Source organism: Dipteris shenzhenensis, chromosome 25 (assembly GCF_047967505.1).
Source record: "Dipteris shenzhenensis isolate YYH24624 ecotype China chromosome 25, Dip_SZ_1.0, whole genome shotgun sequence".
Classification (NCBI taxonomy): domain Eukaryota; kingdom Viridiplantae; phylum Streptophyta; class Polypodiopsida; order Gleicheniales; family Dipteridaceae; genus Dipteris; species Dipteris shenzhenensis.
Genome location: NC_141620.1, coordinates 30,625,672 through 30,646,051, shown reverse-complemented (window position 1 = coordinate 30,646,051; position 20,380 = coordinate 30,625,672). Strand labels below are relative to the sequence as shown.

At 44.1% G+C, this 20,380-nt stretch overlaps 1 protein-coding gene across 2 annotated transcripts in view; it reads right to left on the bottom strand.

Annotated features, from left to right (window-relative positions):
* LOC147885741 (callose synthase 9-like) overlaps nt 1–20,380 on the bottom strand; it is a 273,087-nt gene that overhangs the window by 186,084 nt on the left and 66,623 nt on the right. For both annotated transcript variants that reach the window (XM_087396032.1, XM_087396031.1), the window contains exons 13-23: nt 16,563–16,688; nt 16,314–16,413; nt 15,980–16,103; nt 14,564–14,753; nt 14,423–14,475; nt 14,071–14,131; nt 13,763–13,844; nt 8,407–8,456; nt 8,086–8,172; nt 1,323–1,411; nt 1,112–1,142 (exon numbers count right to left, since the gene is read on the bottom strand). In XM_087396032.1, coding sequence (XP_087252158.1) covers nt 1,112–1,142; nt 1,323–1,411; nt 8,086–8,172; nt 8,407–8,456; nt 13,763–13,844; nt 14,071–14,131; nt 14,423–14,475; nt 14,564–14,753; nt 15,980–16,103; nt 16,314–16,413; nt 16,563–16,688 — 993 coding nt within the window. The remainder of the gene's footprint in view (nt 1–1,111; nt 1,143–1,322; nt 1,412–8,085; nt 8,173–8,406; nt 8,457–13,762; nt 13,845–14,070; nt 14,132–14,422; nt 14,476–14,563; nt 14,754–15,979; nt 16,104–16,313; nt 16,414–16,562; nt 16,689–20,380) is intronic.

Sequence of the window (20,380 nt, the reverse complement as noted above, 5' to 3'; positions counted from 1 at the left end):
GAGCCATCACCTGTTGAGATAGTTTCATCATACACTTATCTTCGGGTTTTCTTTTTCGGACCCATCTTCACTATGAGACCCGCAATGCATGCACGCTTGGGAAGAGGATATGCTTCATTGACTAGAGTAGAGAAGCAATGCTTCCGCTCGCACTTTCAGGATCCACGGACCAAAGCTTTTTGACTCCTTGGTCCGTCCATCGGGGATGTACGACAACCCATGTTGGGGGCCAGACTTGTCTTATATAGAGTGGGCCCATGTGGAGCGGCTACAAGTTTTCATGTTATCAAGCTCCATGGATAGATTCCCTCCCTTCCAGTATAGCATGGACGCTCCATTTTCTCCCCTCTTGTCACACGAGGTCAACTAGGTTATCCGTGAGCATCCCTTAAAGCTATACACATTCCAGACCTGGTTAGGACCAAGCAAACTCCCAGTGAAGCTTAGCTTCTACAAAGATCACTGCTTACATATCACAAAGAAGGGTTTCATTCACCCACCAAGATACATGCAGATTTACTTAACCCACTCACGGAGGTTCTCTATTTTGCAGTTCTAGGTCTCTTCACATAGACTTCGTATCGAGAGCGGCAGAGCAGAGAGCACCTATCCAAGGAGAGGACGCATATGCACATTATGTGACATGCAGGAGGTTGAGACAAAGGAGCACTTCATCGTCAAGCGTGCTGTTTACTATGAGATCCGAGGGCGTTTCTACTGCCACTTCACAGATAGCTATGGGATTTTGGCCCAATTCCTCTCCTACCCAAACCAGTGATGTTTGGCATGTTTCATCCATGAGGTACTCAGACACCGCGAGAGGATACTTTGAGCACGTAGACAGGAGCAGACTTTTTCCTTGCATGATTCCTCTCATAGCTCTATCACGAAGTTTTTTCAGCCAGATCGCATGGACCCCCACAAGAGATAGCCTCGACACGACCGTGATCCAGAGCCAGTGACCCGACAGCTCAGACAGAGGGTTGACACACAAATCACACTTGGCCAATAACTAAGGGCATGAGCAAGTATCAAAACGCATATAAATAACAACACATCCAATAGAAAGAGACTCTCTACAAAATTGCTTGAGATTCCAAGTTTCTCTCACCTGATCGACCCCTGGAACAGCTTTTCTTTGCCTGCAAAATGAAATTTAAAAAGTTACTGGAAACGAAATTCCAATGCAACCATGGTCCCATTCCCAAAGTCAAAATTTGGAAAACATGTCCATTGACTTACTCTAGTCCTCAAAAAGTTCAGGAAAAGGATGCTTACAGGAACAATAGAGAGAAGTTGTGCATCGTATAAGAGAAACATACGCTGTTATGGCTTTCGGTGATTGTAAATTTCGTACAAATGCAGCTGGATAGTTCTCAAAGCGGTTTCGAAGCATTTCAAGTGAACGGATCTGAATTCAATCAAATTAAGATGGCAAGTCAATAAAGCAATGTATGGACACTCAGCTTGAAAAGACACACATGCAACATGGTAAGCATTCAAGATTTGCTCCCAATGATAGCCTACCACAAGAGAAACACTTGCAAGAAACAATGCTCAACTCCAAAACCTCACAAAATCAGCCCAACCTAGAAGAACCCTATATCACTGCAGCCATTCATGTTATCCCACAACTAGGTTCAACACAAATATCTTAAATTCTAGTGACGGAATATGAGCAAGATCTATCTCAACACATAGAACTTCTTCTTTGCAGTGATAATGCAACTCAAATGTGCATTTTTTGGCATGAAAAATACTATTCTTTGCAAGTCATACTGTATTCATTTTCTGGTATGTAAGGGACCACTATTACTTAATAGTGATCGCCAATCCCAAGGGTCTTACATGGACTTTAATAGAAGCAAATCATATCATATCATCCCTCCCTCCATCCATCTCTCTCCAATCCCATCCCATCCCATCCCATCCCATCCCATCCAATCACGTCCCATCCCATCCCATCCCATCGCATCCAGTCCCATCGCACCCCATCATCCCTCTTCTCTCTCTCTCTGGTTTGATGATGAATGTCAAGAGATGAGATCTCACCTCATATGGGAGCACGCCGTCAGACACTTGACGAGATCTGAGGCACACCAAATCTCACGACATTTGACACGATGTAAGAGACGAGCTTTCCTCTCACACAGAATGGATCAAGTGAATCGATATTTTCAAGGAGATGACCACACTATTGCATTGGGGCTCCTATCTGAGAGGAAACCACCTATTCCCATCACAGATCTGTTTGTTGGTGGCCAGTGACCATCCACCCCAAAGGATAACTCAGATGACAAACAAGCTACATAGGTCAAACAATCTCCCCAAGCCATAGCAATCAATGCTAGTATTTGGCATGCAATGGTTGAAGCTTACGATTTTCAAAGTTCACCTGCAAGCTAGCGGCCAAATCATACAACGATAAAGCACACAGGAGTTTCAAAAGGTCCTTCTCAATATTCTTAGGAATGGAGAAGTCATAAGCATATGCTTGCGCAATCATCTGCATTCTTCCATGTATCTCTAATCCATGCTAGCTACCTGTACCCACAAAGTGATCCATGTATTGAAGCATCACATCAGATCATTTCCAGATCGTGTTTCACATAGACCGGCCGCATAGAGTACTTCCACAGAAGGGGGTCTGTATCCTGAAGGCCCTACTTCAAGAGGAGGAGGTTCAACAAGCCGTGGCAAAGATTTGGCAACATCCAAATGATCCCCCACGAGAGGGTCCATATCCCCAATGTCCCACTTCAAGAAGGGGTTCAACATGTAGTGGCAAACATTTAGCAGCCGCCAGATGATCCAAAGTGGAAGGGTGGGCCACCTGGGTGGCAGATGCAATTCAGAGAAGCTCCAAACCCAAGCTCTTAATCATCGTCACTTGTTGATCTGACTGTCTCTCACCCCTACTTGGCACTAACCACTCCTATCTGTCATTTAGCATCTCATCTTCCTTCAAGGTCAGAGGACAAGATCCACTAGTCTCCACTCAAGTCCACGTCCATTTTGATCATGCCCTCGATGAAGTATACATGAGTCACTTGTCACGTGAACTACCACTCTCTCTCGACAACTATGCAAACCGCCTCAAACACTTTAGTATCATTGGTACAGGATGCCACAGTCAAATCCTTCATGAGATTACGGCATTCATTGACCACTTAGGTGGAGAGGGATCCTTGCTTGTAGATTTGATGATAACTACACACGGATCACATAGTACTCATCTCCCAGCGGCATCTTGAGGCTCTTGATGCGTTTTGTAGAGAGAGAGACTTGACGGTCAACCTTGGCAAAACCAAGGTTATGATCTTCCACACATCAGGAGCGGTACTTCATCAACATGGTTTCACATACCGAGGGGAGCCAACGGAGATAGCATAGTCATACACCTATCTTGGAGCAATTTTTGCGGGACCAATCTTCACAATCACACACGCAGCTCAGGCGTGATTCACACGAGGGCAAGGGGCTCTAACACGGCTGGAGAGACAGTGCTTCCAAGCACACTTTCAAGATACCCCGACAAAGGGGTGGCTCTTTGATACACTAGTGAGAACGACAGCCATGTATATAGCACACCCTTTTGGGGATGTAACTTGCAGATATCTGAGTGGCAGACGTTTGAGGTTATCATGGGGTGTCCAGGATGATTAGGAGTAGGTTGTCAGTCCCTCACCAGATCATACAGGTTGAGTTCGCTATGACACCGCTGCAGATCGATGCCATCTTCCAGACAGTGACATATCTTCACAAAGTATGGGCCCTACCTAGATGGAGACTACCTAGATTGGAACTAGAGTCATCTCGATGGCTAGCTAAGTGCGGGGACAGCAAAGCCTAGTATGCACGCATCTCCACAAATAGTTTCAATTTCAGGGCAATCAGATGGATCACCTCTCCCCCTTCCAATACAATTTGGACTCCCCATCCCTTCAAATCCCACGCGATGAGATCAACCATATCATACGGTTGGACCTACTTCAGTTATACACACTGAACATCACGCCTCAATATATGGAGGACAGTCGGGTTTCCCATGTGATGAGAATTGCCATAGGACAGATATGGGTCTCGTCTCACAAGTTGAGGATTGAGGCAGGGAGAGCCGCATGCATACCTAGAGAGCAGCGGACTTGCAGACTATGAACACTAGCAGCAATGGAGACAGAGGGGCAGTTCCTATGTCTTTGCCTTGCTTACTATGAGATCCAAGGGCACTACCACTGCTTCTTTCGGGAGGGGCACGGATTCGTTCCACTCTCCCGTTTGATCCACTTCTATAAGCACGTATGTTGACCTCTTTTTGATGGAGATGTGCCGACACAGGAAGACTCCATTACATCAAATCAAACAGCAAGAGAAAACAACACCACAAGGCATTGATCGAGCATAGAGGCACGTCACTGATTTTTATGCCTTTGAGTCATCCCCGAGACACATTAGGATAGTTTTGAGGCAAATGACCTTGAGCGCCTGCAAAAGCTCCTGATCATTGAAAGGCGCCTCCGCTTGCTTTCTCATACGCAACGAGACAACTGTCAGGATATAGCTGTAGATTGCCTTTCGGGCGGCAAGGTCTTGTGGGGGATTCCTGGATTAACAGCTATTGCTAGAAGTTTGTGGTCAACTCTAAGATCTCGTACAGGTTTGAGTGCACCTGACCACTCGCATCTCGCTACATTTTGTAGGTACATCCCTGTTGATTGGAGGCCGGTGGTATGAAAAAGCTGCATGAGTGTACCGTGCCTTGGACTAATGATAAGAGAAATCAGCTTGATGGATCTCCGTGGCGTGAAGATCGAGCCACGTACTCTTGTATCTTACTATGAGATTGGGTTTGCTCTTTGAGTCACTCTATGGAGGCTAAATGCCGTCTCAGTGCTCTTTTTCTCTCTTGGAGGGAAAGAAAGAAAGAAAGATGTATTAATGTCTTCGGGAGGCTTCACAGGCCTATGAGACGAAGTACAATCAACAGAACAACTGATACAAGCCATCATGGGCTGAAGCAAAAGGCTCGCTAAGGCCTAGCTAAATGCGATGCTAAGCTAATGATCTCAAAAGCTCAAATCTCGAAAAAGAGACACACTCCTTGAGGCTCTCGAGAGGTCCCAGTAGGCAATGCGAAAGCTCTGATGACATATACGAGAGTCCTGGTATCTCTTTGATAGGACGTAAAGATGTCGCGTATCTGTAGCTATCGAGCTCTCTCACAGTGGCGGGGGGTGCGGTCTTCAAGATCTCTGCATGCGATGGGCGACACACCTCGGGTCGGTCGTTGTCCTCTGAGTAGAGTAGTGATGGACTAGATCTCTATCGTTTGTGCTCTAACCACCATGTGTGGTACTTGCTCTGCTACTCTGTGCCATCTCTGTCCACCGCTGATCCATGCTGCCCTCATGTCGGCTATCTCCTCATCCTCTTCTCGAGGTGTGCGTAGCAAGATTTGGTACTAGAGCTCGTCCAAACACTCTCTAGCAGACAGTGCCTTGGTGGCCAATCAAGACCTCCTAGCTACACCTTGGTACATAGACGCTTGTTAGTGCTTTCATAGAGGTTGCATGGGGCAGCTCAGGTCTTTCTTGTGGGTAGGTTTGGATGGCATGAGGGACACTAGGACCAAAGTCGCTTGGCAGATAGTGATCCTGCCCAAGAATAGGGAAGACTTCGCGTCATTGATCCCAAAATGCAGATTAGAGCCCTTTTGGGCAAGTTGGTAGTACGGGGTCTCCCTCTTCGAATCCTAGAAGCTCTAACTTCAACGAGGGCCACTCAAAAACACATCCCGCACAAGAGGTCAGTGGCCACAGTCTCACAGGTACATTTTTTTAAAGGCTGCTCTCATAGGGAAGAGCTCTCTCTTGTTGAGGAGCCTCCACACGGTTGGCAACGCTTGTCCGGAAGACTCATCCGGGCAAGTCCGATGTGCATCAGGAATTTAAGTAACAACCCCTCATTTGGCATCGGGAGGTCTGTGACCAAAAAGAACTCGTGTTACGGTAGAGGACACACATTGGATGGGCACAATGGGATAGTGACCCAGCCAATTCTTTTGGTCTTGGAGCAGACTTCCCACAACGGTAAAGGCATGAGTTTGGATACTCTCCCATCTAAGGGGGGCAGGCACTCGGATGGTGGAGATTGACACTGCGATTCCAGAGACTTGGTGGGAGGGGCTGCACAGCGTCGAACCCCCACACTAGTACAGACAATTCTCTAGGACCGAGGTGTCCCTTAGGACCCAGTTTTTTGCACTAGTCCCTTGGCCCATGTTGTTCCATGTTGTATAGAGTGGGCATGCTGTACAGAGTGGGATCTGGAGGCCTTTTTCAGCTTGAGACTGTGAGACCCAAGGGTTGATGAGCTTGAGTGGTAGAGGCTCAGGGTAATGGGCTGCTTGGGCAAGGATTGGACCATTGACCCAGCTCTAGTCTCAATAGGGTGGGAGGGGGAACAATGGCATCTTTGGCTATGGGAGGACGAGCCCCTTCGGGAGGTTCAATGGGATCCTGGTGAGTAGTTCTGACCTATACTTAGATAGGGTGGAGAAGGTGCCGTTCTTCTCCTACACAACACACATCGTGGATGTTTACAACTAGAAACAGCATCTTGGATTCCCTTGAGAGAGAAGTGGAGCAACAAATTCCTCAAGGTTATCTCCCATTTCTAGTCACAATTTTGGACCAGCCTCGGGCCACACAAGGTGTCATACTTCTTAAGGATGGTGGCGCATGGAGGTTTGCCCATTGGCCATGGCTGGAGCAGATGCGCATAGATTGTAGATGCCTCCGATGCAAATATAAAGATCTAGGAGGATCCCCATTCTCTCTAATGATGCCTCGCGACACAAAGGATTTGGATGGGTGCCCTCCTTCACTTGGAAAGGATGGTTGCCTGGTTGATGGAGGGGGATCATGCCTTCTCCATTGATCCAGCTCTCCGGCATATAGGCTCCAAGGCCAGCATGTCTTCAAAATAGAGGCATACAATGCAACGCCTCCTTTCCACCAACGCCCTCTACCAGCACCAGAGGATAGTGTTTGGGAAACAATGTCCAACCTCACTGCTTGGAGCATCTAGGTTGCCAATGCACTTTTGTGCTGGGGGGCCATCAGGTTCCCCCAGCAGCCACCCTTGTCGCCATCTGGCAGAATATCATCGACACCTTGCACACCGAAGGGGAGCACAAGACTTCAGGATATACGGTGACCGCCGAAAGGTGGGAGCATTTCTACAAGGCTTGGCCCAAAGGCATCTTTTATGTTTTTACAAAACGAGGTATTTGCTCGATGTATAGTATTCCACCCTGGTTGCCAGCCCATGTTTCAAAGATTCCCTAGGCAATGAGCTGGGTTCTCTAGAGACTGGCTGGTTTTCTTACAAAGGCTGGTTTTTCTCCTTTCTTCCTATGGTAAGCAGCTTTACAATTGCTGATTTGTATGATTGGTTTTTCAAGTAGTAATTAACATGTCGCGTAAGCTGCCACTTAAAAAGGCATTCACTCAGTTGAAGTGAGAATAAAAGGAAAAAAATCTTTGTGTGGTAATATTGTCAGTTGATATCTGAAATTCAAAGTTCTGGTTCTTGAGACAACACGGGACCTCTGTCAACCTCTGAAACTATTAAAAGCAGACTATAAGCTGCTATTCTTTCCTATCCTACCCTGGCTAAACAGCCCAATAGGGGCATCATCCCAATAGGCATCACCACACAACCCATAATAGGGCATGCAGATTGCCCTACACCCTATCCTACTGCCATGCATCATCTTTATATAGGAGCTCACAATTACGAAAATGAGATCCAATGCGGCATGCCTGAGCACGTCAAGCAATAAGATTTGCAAATGAGGTGACAAGCCTGTAATGGAATTACAACTGATCAAACACACGAAAAAGAGAATGAACAAATCTTCAGGCTTTCATTAACTATGCAACGAGTGAAACCCTAGCACAAAACATGGATAACAGAGGCAAGAATACACTGTTGGCAGAAACTTTTTGACGTGTAAACGTGAATCAGATATAACTGACTCACAGATTTATGGCAAAATGGCAATAGAAAGGTAAGTCTTACTTCTCCAAGTCGCTCTCTGGTTCCAACGAGAACACCCACAGCAGATGAAAAAATAGTATACCAAATTGATATATCCAGTAAATAGATCTGCAAAATAAGAAGCAGTTGACCTTGATCACAAAACGCAAACCCACCGACCCCAGTACGTCATCCTTGCTGATTAAACCCACTGTCTATACACATCTCAAAATGGCTGGCATCAATAGAAGATCGGCATTCCCATGAACAGTGCTCAATCCTCTACTTATTTCTACATGGGAAAAGGACTTTAGTGCACCATAAGATCAATAGGAACAAACCATGGATAAAATCATAGCATACCATAACCACTGGGGCCCACAAGCTGGCAATCGTAAGAGCATTATGGTTATCTGCAGACCCACGCACAGCTTTTTAGTCATTAGATCTCAAAAAGCCATTACTAAAGTTCAAACTTAAAGGTAAATATACATGACTGCCACAACCCACAACCAGCTTTAACAGTACGTTCAAGGTCAAAAATAGCAACAGGACACACGGCCAAATATGTAACTACCATCAGAGGCTTCTCACTTGCTTTACTTAAAAGCCAATCAATTCGAAGCAGCACAGTGCTATACATAAAAGAGCTCTAAGACACAAAAAGTACAACAGGCTCAATAGTATACTCAAGGGGTGGTCTGAAATTCTGCCAAAGATAAAATAATAGGCTTGGAGGGATAAATAAGGACCGCATACTCTCAGGCAAGGGTTTCTCTCTACATGTGTTGGCCATTGGCAAAGGAATCCTTCCTATTCAGCCAACAAAGGACTTTAGAGCTTGCCAACACCTATCATGCCTGGATGTCTCGGCTCCCAGAATGTGAATTATCTCCTCTTGAGATTTAATTAGGTGACATACTGCATAAACTAACAGGAGACCAAGCTATACAGTGTGAAATATCCAACCGTCTGCTGTAAGTGCACTTTGTATCCCATGATTTCCATGTGGGACACAAAAATCTTCATGCTCTTTACACTCAAAAAACAAGACAACCTTTAGGTGATCAAAGATAACACTCACCAATCGCCCTAGAATCTTGATGAAAAAAGTCGTGCCACTTTTTAATTTCCACAGCCAAGGACATTCTGAAAGATGATGAGAAATGTAAATTTTCCAATGCAGATGTGCATATATTGAGGGATCCATGCTTTCCTTTTCAGCCTCAATTCCAGAATGTACAAAGCAGAAACACAGCCAGTAAAACTCAATGCTGAGGCACCTTCTACACCAACCAAATGATGGCCGCATTGTGATCCTGGACCCATATCCAAAAACCGGTGCTCTGAATACACATGCTTACTGAATCCTGATAATGGTTTGCGGCACACCATTGGTTGAATGCATAAGCCATCCTGGTTAGAACGTCCAAAACCTGAGAATCTATTATGTAAGCCAAACCTACTTTGGTTCCTCGCAAATTAATGGTGGAATTTCTCATCATATGCTTCCACCTACCTGGTGGCATTTTCAAAGCCCGAAAATGGCCAGGCTGCCTCACCCTTGGCATTGCTGAACAGATGAATAGTACAACTTGATATTGTTTCTCCAAAGACAGAAAGGGACCAGTCCATATTTTGGACTCTCAAGGAACAGGGAAAAATTCTATTCCATATCATCCAATATCTTACCCAATTCCTAGCAAACATAAAATAATCATAAACAAAACACATCACTCAGCGCCAATGGAGGCATCTGATATTGCAACTTCGTCGTCAGAAACATGATATAGCTTGATTTGAACATCCTATCATGTTTGTACCCTTATCCAACATGGACAAAATCTCACCTAATCAAAGTAAGAGAGGTTCCAGAAGTTAAGCACTTTTCTGCAATTGGCCCTTGTGCAATCGGATACTTGTATTTTCACCACTTCCCAAGCTAAGTATTTGCAACCTGCATTCAACCTTAGCTTAAAGAATCCACCATGGTCACACCCCACGCTACCTGAATGTGAATGGAGACAGTTCATCCCCAGATAAGCACCAAAGTTTCTCATTTATGCTCCACGCAGCATAATAAGCACAAATACCTTTGAGGTTCTCACATCCCTGTGAAAGCACTTACTTTCACTCATCCCCTTCACCTCTTACTGTTCTCCCCTTTCTTCGTTCATCTCTCCCTCTATATGTGCTTTGCATTGTTAAGAAAGCAAACTTCCATTCTCTCACCCTCGCCTGCACTTTCTACAAACAGATAGATATGGCTATTTTTGGAATAATATCTCGAGTCAAGGAAGCAATAAGCACTAAAATATTGGATTGTTGAGAAACACTAGACGTCGAGAGGAGCAAAAGAGAGAACGAGAACCATTGACACAGGATGAGAAAGAAGAGTTTGTTGTGCGGTAGCGGCAAGACAAGGAGGAGCTCAAGAAAGAGAGAGTAATACCACTTCACAATTTCCCAAATATTCACAAAAGATATAGTTCATCATCTGCTGAAAGGTCACAGGAGCATTCATGAGACCAAAAGGGAGTACTAAAAACTTATAATGGCCATACCTAGTCTAGTATCTCAGCCATAAGTATCTCGTGGTAGCCAATACGAAGGTCACTCTTTGTAAAATAGACAGCTCGCTGAGATCTATCAATTAGATCATCCGCCCTAGGAAGGGGATACATGTTCTTGATTGTGACTTTGTTTAACCTTTAGTACTTGGAGACTATTTTTGCAAAGGATTAAACAAGGAGCTGAGAACTTTGCACACATCCACCCACTTCCATCCTTTTGTGCTTCAAAAGCACCGCAGCACCCCAAGCAGATTTACTTTCCGTAATCTTCCCTAACTGTAGATACTCTAGCAACTGTCGGGATATCTCGTCCTCTTCTGACTCATTCTGTAAGGTGACATGCTGATAGGCCAAGTCCCTAAAACGAACTCTATCCAATGATAAGTGGTGGTATACCAAGCGGTAATTCGGGAGGAAATAGATCAATAAGTCTTGATTTAATTTCAGCAAGTGCATCTGTTTCCCATGCATCTCGTTTAGAAGATTCATTTACATTATTAACCGCAGATGCAAAAAACAAAGCACATTGGTACACTTCGTAATCAGAACTTGCCATCGTATTTGCTATTTCCAACAAGTTTACAAGACGATAGAGCGAGACATCAAAATCACCTTGTAATACATAGGGTTCTCCCCCTTTGACAAAAGTTAACCTATGACTCTACCAATCCGTCTGGACATTAAGTCTGTGCAACCATTCTTTCCCAAGAATTACATCCACCCTGTCCAGATTCATGAGCTCCACAACCACATCTACGGTGAAGAGTTTGCCCGGTCCTTTTCACTCGCTTTGCAGACGGTCTCCAAAAGACTTGTGGCTGGAGTCTTCTTCACCCTTGGAGGTCCAAAATACTTCTTCCTCTTGAAATTCTTTTGCTCGAAACTCGCAGTAGCCTAAGGTTTCTGTTAAGAACTACGCTTGGCCATGGTATCATCATAGATTGTGGCAAATCCAATAGCATCCTCGAGGTTCTTAACTTGTTTTTTCTTCACTTAGAGTCTATGTTCTTTCGATAACCATTAAGGAAAAATCCACACAAGGTAGTAGGATCCATATACAAGGCTTTGGACTGAAGTTCTCTGAACTTCTGTAGGTAAGTATCGAATGGTATCTTCACCATATTCAAAGTTGCAAGCTCTTTAGAAATTAGGAGATCAAACTCGTCCTCAGGCAGAAGGAAGTCTCCTTTAAACGTTTTTTCGAATGCAGCCCAAGTTTTCCGATTCTTTTCAACTCCCTCTATGATTGGTCTCTGACGATCACCACCTGCACACATATATTGTATCTCCCCCCTCTGCCCCTTTTTTGGTGCCCCCCCCCTTCTTTTTTGTATCATCTGGAGGTAGACACATATTTTTTGTATCAGGACTAGACACACCGTCCTTCATAACCTCTTTTTTTTTTTTTGTAGAAACGGTTGGCTGGCCCGTTTTGAGACCACCACCGTTATGCTCATTGTATCAGTTATCTTTCGTTTCATAGACCTTCACGGTCTCCCGAAGACTTTAATAAACTTTCTTTCTTTCTTTCTTTCTTTCTACCAAACTAAGCTTTCCCTTTCAACATCCCCTATGCCATTTGGATTTTCAAGGAATCAGGAAAGGGACTGAAAATATTGAAAATGCACCTGCTACCGGTTCAACCAAGCATCGATGCACTCGGATGTGCATTCCTTCTTCTCGCCCATCAAAGCTTCAAAGGTGAAAGAAGTGCTACTCGAGCCGTCCCTCCCTTTCCTACTACCGAGCAGTAACGGTGGGTTGTAGCACCACTACGATCTGCCAACATGTCTTTCAAGTCCTACTACTAAGCAGTAACTATGGCTTGTAGCACCACTACAGTCTGAATGCCACCATGTCTTGCAATCCTCCATTTGCTTGTCAAAGTACGTCATCAATTCAGCCTTTAGTTCTGCTACAAGAATTTCTCCTCCAAAATCCATCTCCTCGTCTTCTTCAGAAGGCTCTTCAAAGGGAGGCATGCTGTTCATAGCCTCTTCTCATGTGCGTGCTTCTCATGTAGAGAGATGAGGGGGCAAAAAGAGAGTGCATTCAGTAGATGAGAAGAAAGAAAGTCTATTAAAAGTCTTCAGAAGACCAAAAAGGGTCTATGAGACTAAAGGAAACTGATAGAATGAACTGATAAGTGGAGCCACTAAACAAGCATCAACACCCAAGACAATACAAAAATCCATAACCAAAAACCATGATCCATAACATGCCCATAACGGTGTTGGTACACGCGAACTCTCTGAGTGGAAGCCAATGAGGGTATCAACCCTAGGAGGGGGGCCGTCGATGTGTGAGATTGCAAAAACCTTGTAATAGGGCGCTGGCGGCTAGCAGCATGGGTAGCTCATTGAACTCTCTTGGTTGTAGCCTTGCGCAACGAGCCGCTACCATAGTCACTCCGGTGGGTCAAGCATCGGGTCTAGTAAGCATGGAAGCAAGGTCCCCTAGCTTGAATTGTGCCTCAATGCGTTGGCAAGTCTGACACATCTCTAACTCTGGCTCGAGTCCCCAAGGCCGCCGTCTCTGTGAGTCCTACCAGTCAATATTGTTTGGCTGGAAAAACTCTATGACTATGCTCTGGGTGGAGCCTAGATGTGTGTCATGATCCCCCTACGTAAATGGGCAACCTCTCAACTGTGTCGTACGGCCTCATAAATGAAGGCTGCCAAGCATCTCTGGTCTAGTTAAGATAGAAAACTAGGTATTGAGCCAAACCCATTTGTGAAAAGACAGTCATATCAACCTATGATCTCATAGTATACGGGCACCTGGAGGTGAAACGCTCCTCTGACTCGATCTCCAGGGAGTCGCACATCTCTCTTGGTATGCCATCCGCACGACCACTCTCTATACAGAGGCGGTGTGATGAGGCTCGGAACTGTCCGATAGAAATCCTCATGGAATGGGGGATGTGGATCCATGTGTACCTCGTTGGGTCGATGAAGCCCTCCTCTAAGATCCGTAAGTAGCGGACTCTACTAGAAGCTGATTTTCACAAAGAGCGCAGGGGGTGCCAACGAAGTCCTGAATGTTTGTAACTGTGAGAGAGAGAGAGAGAGAGAGAGAGAGAGAGAGATGATGCTGAAATAAATGGGTCATACAAACCCCATTCATTAAATGGTAAAGAAGCATACTTCGTGAGACAAAATCATGCCAAGTATAGGTGAGGTCCCTGTAGCCCGCAATTGTCCTGGTTGGTACTACCAGTGGCTGGATCTACATACAGAAAGAAAAGTAAGGACCTTCTACAACAATGAAAAACCACCATCACAATACAAGAGATTGAAGTAAAGCAAGCATTAAATAGTTTAGAGCTGCAGAAACTTCAACTGCATAACCCTAGTGGAGCTTTAAATATGATCTTTAGGAATGATGTCTCAGAACGTGAATGCAAACATTGCTAGAGGGTGATTTTTTTTTTGGGGGGGGAACAAAAGTATACCTGAAGGAAATAACTGAAACTGAATTTACAGCCTAGAACAAGCACCCAGAACAAGAGATACCTGCAGTTTGTGCATTACCGATCATAATCTTGGCAAAAAGATTTCAATTCCCTTTCTTGAGATATTGCTTATCAACACCCTTCAGAAGAAATCTTTTCAACATATCAGAGAAATAAAGCAGTCTACAGAACAAAAATAGCTATCTAGGAAGGAAACTGAAGAGAAAAAGATATCAGCATCATACACCAGCCTAAAAGTTCCTTCTTCTCCACCATACAATCAAATAAGACTAGTGAAAAAAATCCCTATGTATGTCTTATTCACTATAGCATTGCATGAGGAAAGGCTTACGTTAAGTAATCCTGAGTTCTTTCATAAAGCCCGCGACCAACATAGTATTGTTCCTGCAGAATTAATGTACTCAAGATCAAATTATGACATTTCAAGCCCTGCAATTTTCAATGAAAACAAATAGTGTCATGAGCTGCATACCTGATGCATCCACTTTATGAAGCGGATAATTGCCCACTGATCACACCTGTGTGTCTGGACACGAAACGCAGGTACTCGTAGAACCAGAGTTATAAAGAAGTGGAGGACCAGATATACACCTAAAAGACCTATGTAAAATTTGAATAGTACAGACGTGGACAAGCTTCCATCCCCTACTTTAAGCAACAACCTGCAAAACATTATTTTCCAAACACAAAATCAAATACATTAGTTCTATTTCCAAGAACGCCACAAAACAATACACTCAGAATGGATTGTCATGGATTATTAACTGGATTTGAAAACATATCCCCCCCGCCCAAAAAAAGATGACCAAGTACGACACCACCCAGAAAGTTTTATACAGGGACCAAGAATTTGATGTACCCCCCCAAAAAAAGACAACCAAGTACGACACGACCCAGAAAGTTTTATACAGGGACCAAGAATTTGATACATCAACAGAAACAGCATCAGTACATCCTTCAAGAATGCCACAACACGAAGACTTGACTTAAAGCACTGTGACATTCTGATATTGCCCAATTCCAGCCTTGTAGAACTAATTGAATGTTCCTAAAATATTTACAATGCATGGAGTATTGAACTCCGAAGGCTTCTCGACCAAAAAATTAAAGTTGCATTTGAAACCTGGCTTGAAAGCAGGCAATGCGCAGGACTCTGACGATGACATATGACTCTCAAAGGTCCCGCAAGCTCTCATAAGGGAATTTTACCTTAGACACTAGAAGGTCTAATGCTAAAATGAAGATGTTAAAAAGGAATTAAACACCAAGCAGGAAGGAAGTTAAGCCAGTTATCACAATGTTGTCATCTTTAGAATGCATGCGTATGGTCAAGGCATTTATTAACATGTTAGCCAAATATGCATCTGCTCTCAAAGAGACGATGCAAACCTGTATCCATACATGTAATTTTGCTAGGGAATCTCCTTCCAACAACCTCTCAGAATACAAGACAAAGAGAGGTATCCATACATGTAATTTTGCTAGGGAATCTCCTTCCAACAACCTCTCAGAATACAAGACAAAGAGAGCCAAGCATTACTCGGCCTTATCTTTACAGACATCACTGTCACAATCTTACTCTACATAGACACCTACTGGATTTCCCTTTCAGCTTCCTGCAGCATACAAATTTTGTGCCTGATACAGAGTTTGAACTCTACAAAACAGGTATTTCAGCAAGGGAGTCACTAAAATATAGGACATAAAGTGCAACACTGAGTAAGCATTTGGTCCATCCAATTCTAGTGCTTTGGTGTGTCCAATAGGGCTGTGCCTTCTCTCTTTCTCTAAGTGTGCAAGACAACAGCCATTTCTATAAGATGTCTGCAATGCCATTCCCCAAAAAATCATAAATCTCAAGACGCGATCTGTTAACGTGTTTACTCACACATATAGGTATGTTAGAAGTCCTGAACAAGCTCCAAACCAGAAAAATCTAAGGAAAATGCGTGCAACTGCTGTGCCTTGTGCATTGGTGTATGCTCCAACCATCAGGGAGATGTCAAATATAGCTGCAAAGAAATCATCAACAGTTAGTTTCATTGCCTTGCACTCAAAATACAATTAAACCACATACCAATACCTATTTCATCTAAGTAAATTGATACACTTCATTTCTACTAGTCAAACCATAATTTCAATTTTTGCCAAAAAGGCAGCTTCAATGCTGCATCCCAAAGAAGAAATTATAGTCAGAACCATATGGGCTTTTCAGTCCATACATTCCAAAAACTTCATAGCCACGAAAGTCGGACCAAGGCTAAGCAGCAGTTTCACTGTGTGCAAACCCAAAGGTTGAGAAAATGCTATTATCGCCAATGCCTGTACCCAGACGCAAATACCCTTAGGAAAAATATAAAGTGTTGAAGGCCAACTAACAACAAGCCCCCCCTCTGAGCTGAGATGGGAACACAATAGGCATGCAAACGTCAGAACATGAAACACTGTAGCATACACTTGTCATTTCAAACCTGAAACGCTAATGCAAGAAATATCCAAAGTCGATGGAAGCTGTGGTACAAGTGGAAAAATGTCCGATGCTCCACAAATGAACTCTTCCCTACACTGATTCTTCTCGATGATACCTTTGCTACTACCTGCGAGTAAATTACCAACAAGATATCATAACACTTCCTGGGCTTTGCCTCTGTTTAAAATATACACAAAGAAAAGTATCATTAACAAATCACCTAAAAACAGACGAGAGAAATTGTGAAGAGAAAGAGAGAGAAAGAAAGAAGATAGATAGATATATTAACGTCTTCTACAGGCCTCATGGGCCTATGAGACAAAGCACACTCAAAATAGTAACTCATAGAAGCTACCATGGGTTGATGCAAGGGCTTGCTAGGGCCCTTGCTGAGTGCTATACTACTCTAAATCCCAAACTCCAATTTAAAAGAATCTGCATTGCAATGACTGGACCCACGTATGATGTCAACGGGACCAACTAAGGAGACAGAAGATGAGCTTGTCTGGAAGTGTTTCTAGATCTAGTGAGGGCTGGTGTTGTCCAGGAAGAAAATCAGTGATGGGTCGTTGCTGATGCTCAGCTGATAGTCTATCTGGGTCCCTTCATCCTCCTCTATAGTCTCCGTGCGATAGCCCGTTGTCTAACAAGTGCTACCGTCTCTCTAGTGCGTGTCCACCCACGGTCATGTCTACCGAGTCATGCACTCTAGGTCTCTACTATGTCAAGTGCCATGCTGACCTTGGCTCGGGTCACCAAAGAAAGGGTCCGTGATCGTTTTCTCACTAAGCTCTAAAAGTCCCTCATGTATTCTCCTCTTTGCTCGCATGAGCTGATCTCTATGTCTCTTGGCTTGGAGGAGGAAAGTGTCAAACTCTTGGTTTTTGACTCCCAGCTAAGACTATGGGTGATTTACAGGCCCTCCTACAACCTTCGCACTTCAATAAGCACCCACATCATCTCTACACCGGATATTTATTTCCCTATCCTCTTCATTTCCTACTCTAGGCTAAACTTGCTATGTGCGTAGGCATATCCTAAGAGCTCTCTTAGTGTTAGAGTTATTATTATATTCTAGAGAGTGGCCAATGTAATGTAATAAGTGAATTAGGGGCACTTTTCCCTCTTAGAGGTTCTTCCCCCTAATCACAGTCTAATCCCTAACTACAGTTAATGATTAGATAGGGTTTTGTCACTTAGACAAAACCCCTCATCTCTTCTTTGTACTTCACTTCATTTCAGTCCACTATTGAGTGACCTATGTTCAGCTCACTCTTGCTCTCCTTTTTGATATCAGAGCAGTTCAAGCTCTTGGACCTGCTTCTAGTTCTTCCTGCCCGTGCTCCTCCCTCTTGCCTCCATCCCGTACCAACTCCCGATAGCCATCCCATACAGTCCGTACAACTGTACGGACTCTGTACCTACTTCCGTACTGTTCCATCGCCAAGCATTTCGTACCAGCTCCCATCCGCAAACCTCGACGTCCTACAACCGCATCTTGCCGTACATCTCTGCCGCCATCCGTACAAAGTATGGATCCCGTACTGCATTCTGTACTGCAACGTCATACAGGTCGCCGTACAGCAATGTTGTTCCATACGTACTGTTGCTGATTGTCCCTACACCTGCAGCTATCCGTACTACTCCCGTCAAACAACGTCCGTACAACTGCTGAGTGTCTGTACAATCTCGTGGTCAGCATTCGTACTGCACGTGGGAGTCCGTACAGCATCTGTGTCAGCGCCATCCGTAACATCATATCTGCTCCGTACACCTTTGGTATCCGTACACTCTGCAAGCTTTTACCTTGCAGCTGAATCTTGCAGGTGTTTTTTGCCAGGCACATTTATCCATTGAGCCATTGTTTGGCTGTGATTTGAGACATTTTATATTCGTGGGCAGACATTGCAATTAGTTTGCAGGTGTTAGAGAAATTTGGGGCTTTTGCTATTACACTGCAATTTTGCAATGAAATTTGGGGCTTTTGCAGGCAAAGTGCAAATTTTGCAACATTTGGGGCTTTCAGACCATTTGCCCTTTTTTGTATGCAATTTCCCACAAGAAATTGGAGCTTTTGCATTTGGGTTGCAATTTTGCAGTTAAAAGAGCATTTTGGAGGTTTGCAAGCAGCTCTGGACTTAGAGTGAGTCAATTTGCAGACTTCTGCCAATTTTTGCAGATTTTATTTGCAAACTTTTGGGCAATTAGCAGAGCATTGTGGTGCAAGTTGAGCCTTTGATAGGATGTGACAGTATTTGTCACTGTGGGCAGATTTTCTTTGGCAGATTTTACTTGTGCCATCACTTCTAAGAAGAGCCTTTTTGCATCTCTGCATCCTCCACCTACTAAAAAGAAGGTGACTTGTGCAAATAATTATTCTTATTCAGTGTGTGGAGTAGGAGACATTCTCCTCACATCCACTGATGGCACAGATTTTAGAATTTCAGATGTTCTCTATGTGCCAGGTATAAAGAAGAATTTATTTTCAATGTCCTCTCTTAGTAGAGGAGGATTTCAGGTTGTATTCGATGATGCTAAGTGTGCAGTCACAGACAAAGAGAATTACTATGCTTTGATGTTGTCTGGCACTTTGTATCGGGGTCTTTTTCAGCTTGATATATATGAGAAAAGATCCGATCTTGCACTTTCAGTGAGCACTCCCACTGCTGTGATGCAGCATGCAGAGTTATGGCATGCCGGGTATGGGCACATGAGCTACGGCTGTTTAATGACACTTCAGAAGCATGCTTTGGTTGATGCATTGCCTCCTTTGGAGTCACCTCCTCCTCATGCATGTGAGGGTTGCATCCTTGGCAAGATCCATAGATTTCCTTTTAAGAAGGATGGTGCAGTGAGAGCTACACGTAAATTACAGCTCATTCACAATGAGGTATGCGGTCCCATGCGGACACCTGTTTTTGGGGGTTATCTCTATTATGTTACATTCATAGATGACTTCACCAATTACACTTGGGTCTATGGTCTTAAGGCAAAATCAGAAGTGTTTATGCATTTCAAACACTTTGTGGCTATGGTTGAGAATGAGACAGGACTCAAGGTGCAGACACTTCGCACAGATAGAGGGAGGGAGTATATGTCTCATGAGTTTGAGGGATTCTTTAAGAAGAAAGGCATCACGCATCAACTTACAGTGAGGCTTACACCTCAAAAATGGCAAAGCTGAGCGCAAGAATCGCACTCTTATGGAGATGAATAGATGCATGCCTACCAATAAAAAGCTGCCCCACAGGTTTGGGCTCGAAGGTCCCATGGGTGCAAACTATGTTTTGAATCGGGCGCCCACAAAGGCTTTGAAGACAATCACTCCCTATGAGGCATGGCACGGGAGAAAGCCTTTGGTGGATCACTTCAAAGTTTCTGGTTGTGTTGCATATGCCCACGTGCCTGTGGAGTTTCGACATAAGTTATCAGATAGGGCACTAAATGCATTTTTGTTGGGTATAGTGCACAAAGTAAAGGCTATCATCTCTACAATCCTGCTTCTCGCAATATTTTTGTTAGTAGAGATGTCATATTTTCAGAGAATTCGGCACATACACATGCTGAATTTAATATTCCGGCTTCTTCAGAGGATGTTTTTTAAGGGGATGCTTCCTATAGCATTTGGTTCCCCAGCTGAGGCCCATGCTGAAAATCAGAATTTACAGCAACCTCCTCCTCATCCACATGCCCTAATTCAATCACAGGCCGATTTTGTACGTCCGCAAGGTGTGAAAGAAGTTGTCAGGCAAGAGATTCAAGAGATACACGCAGCCAAAATAGTCCCGAATTGGTTGCTACAGAGTCTCAGGGACAGTA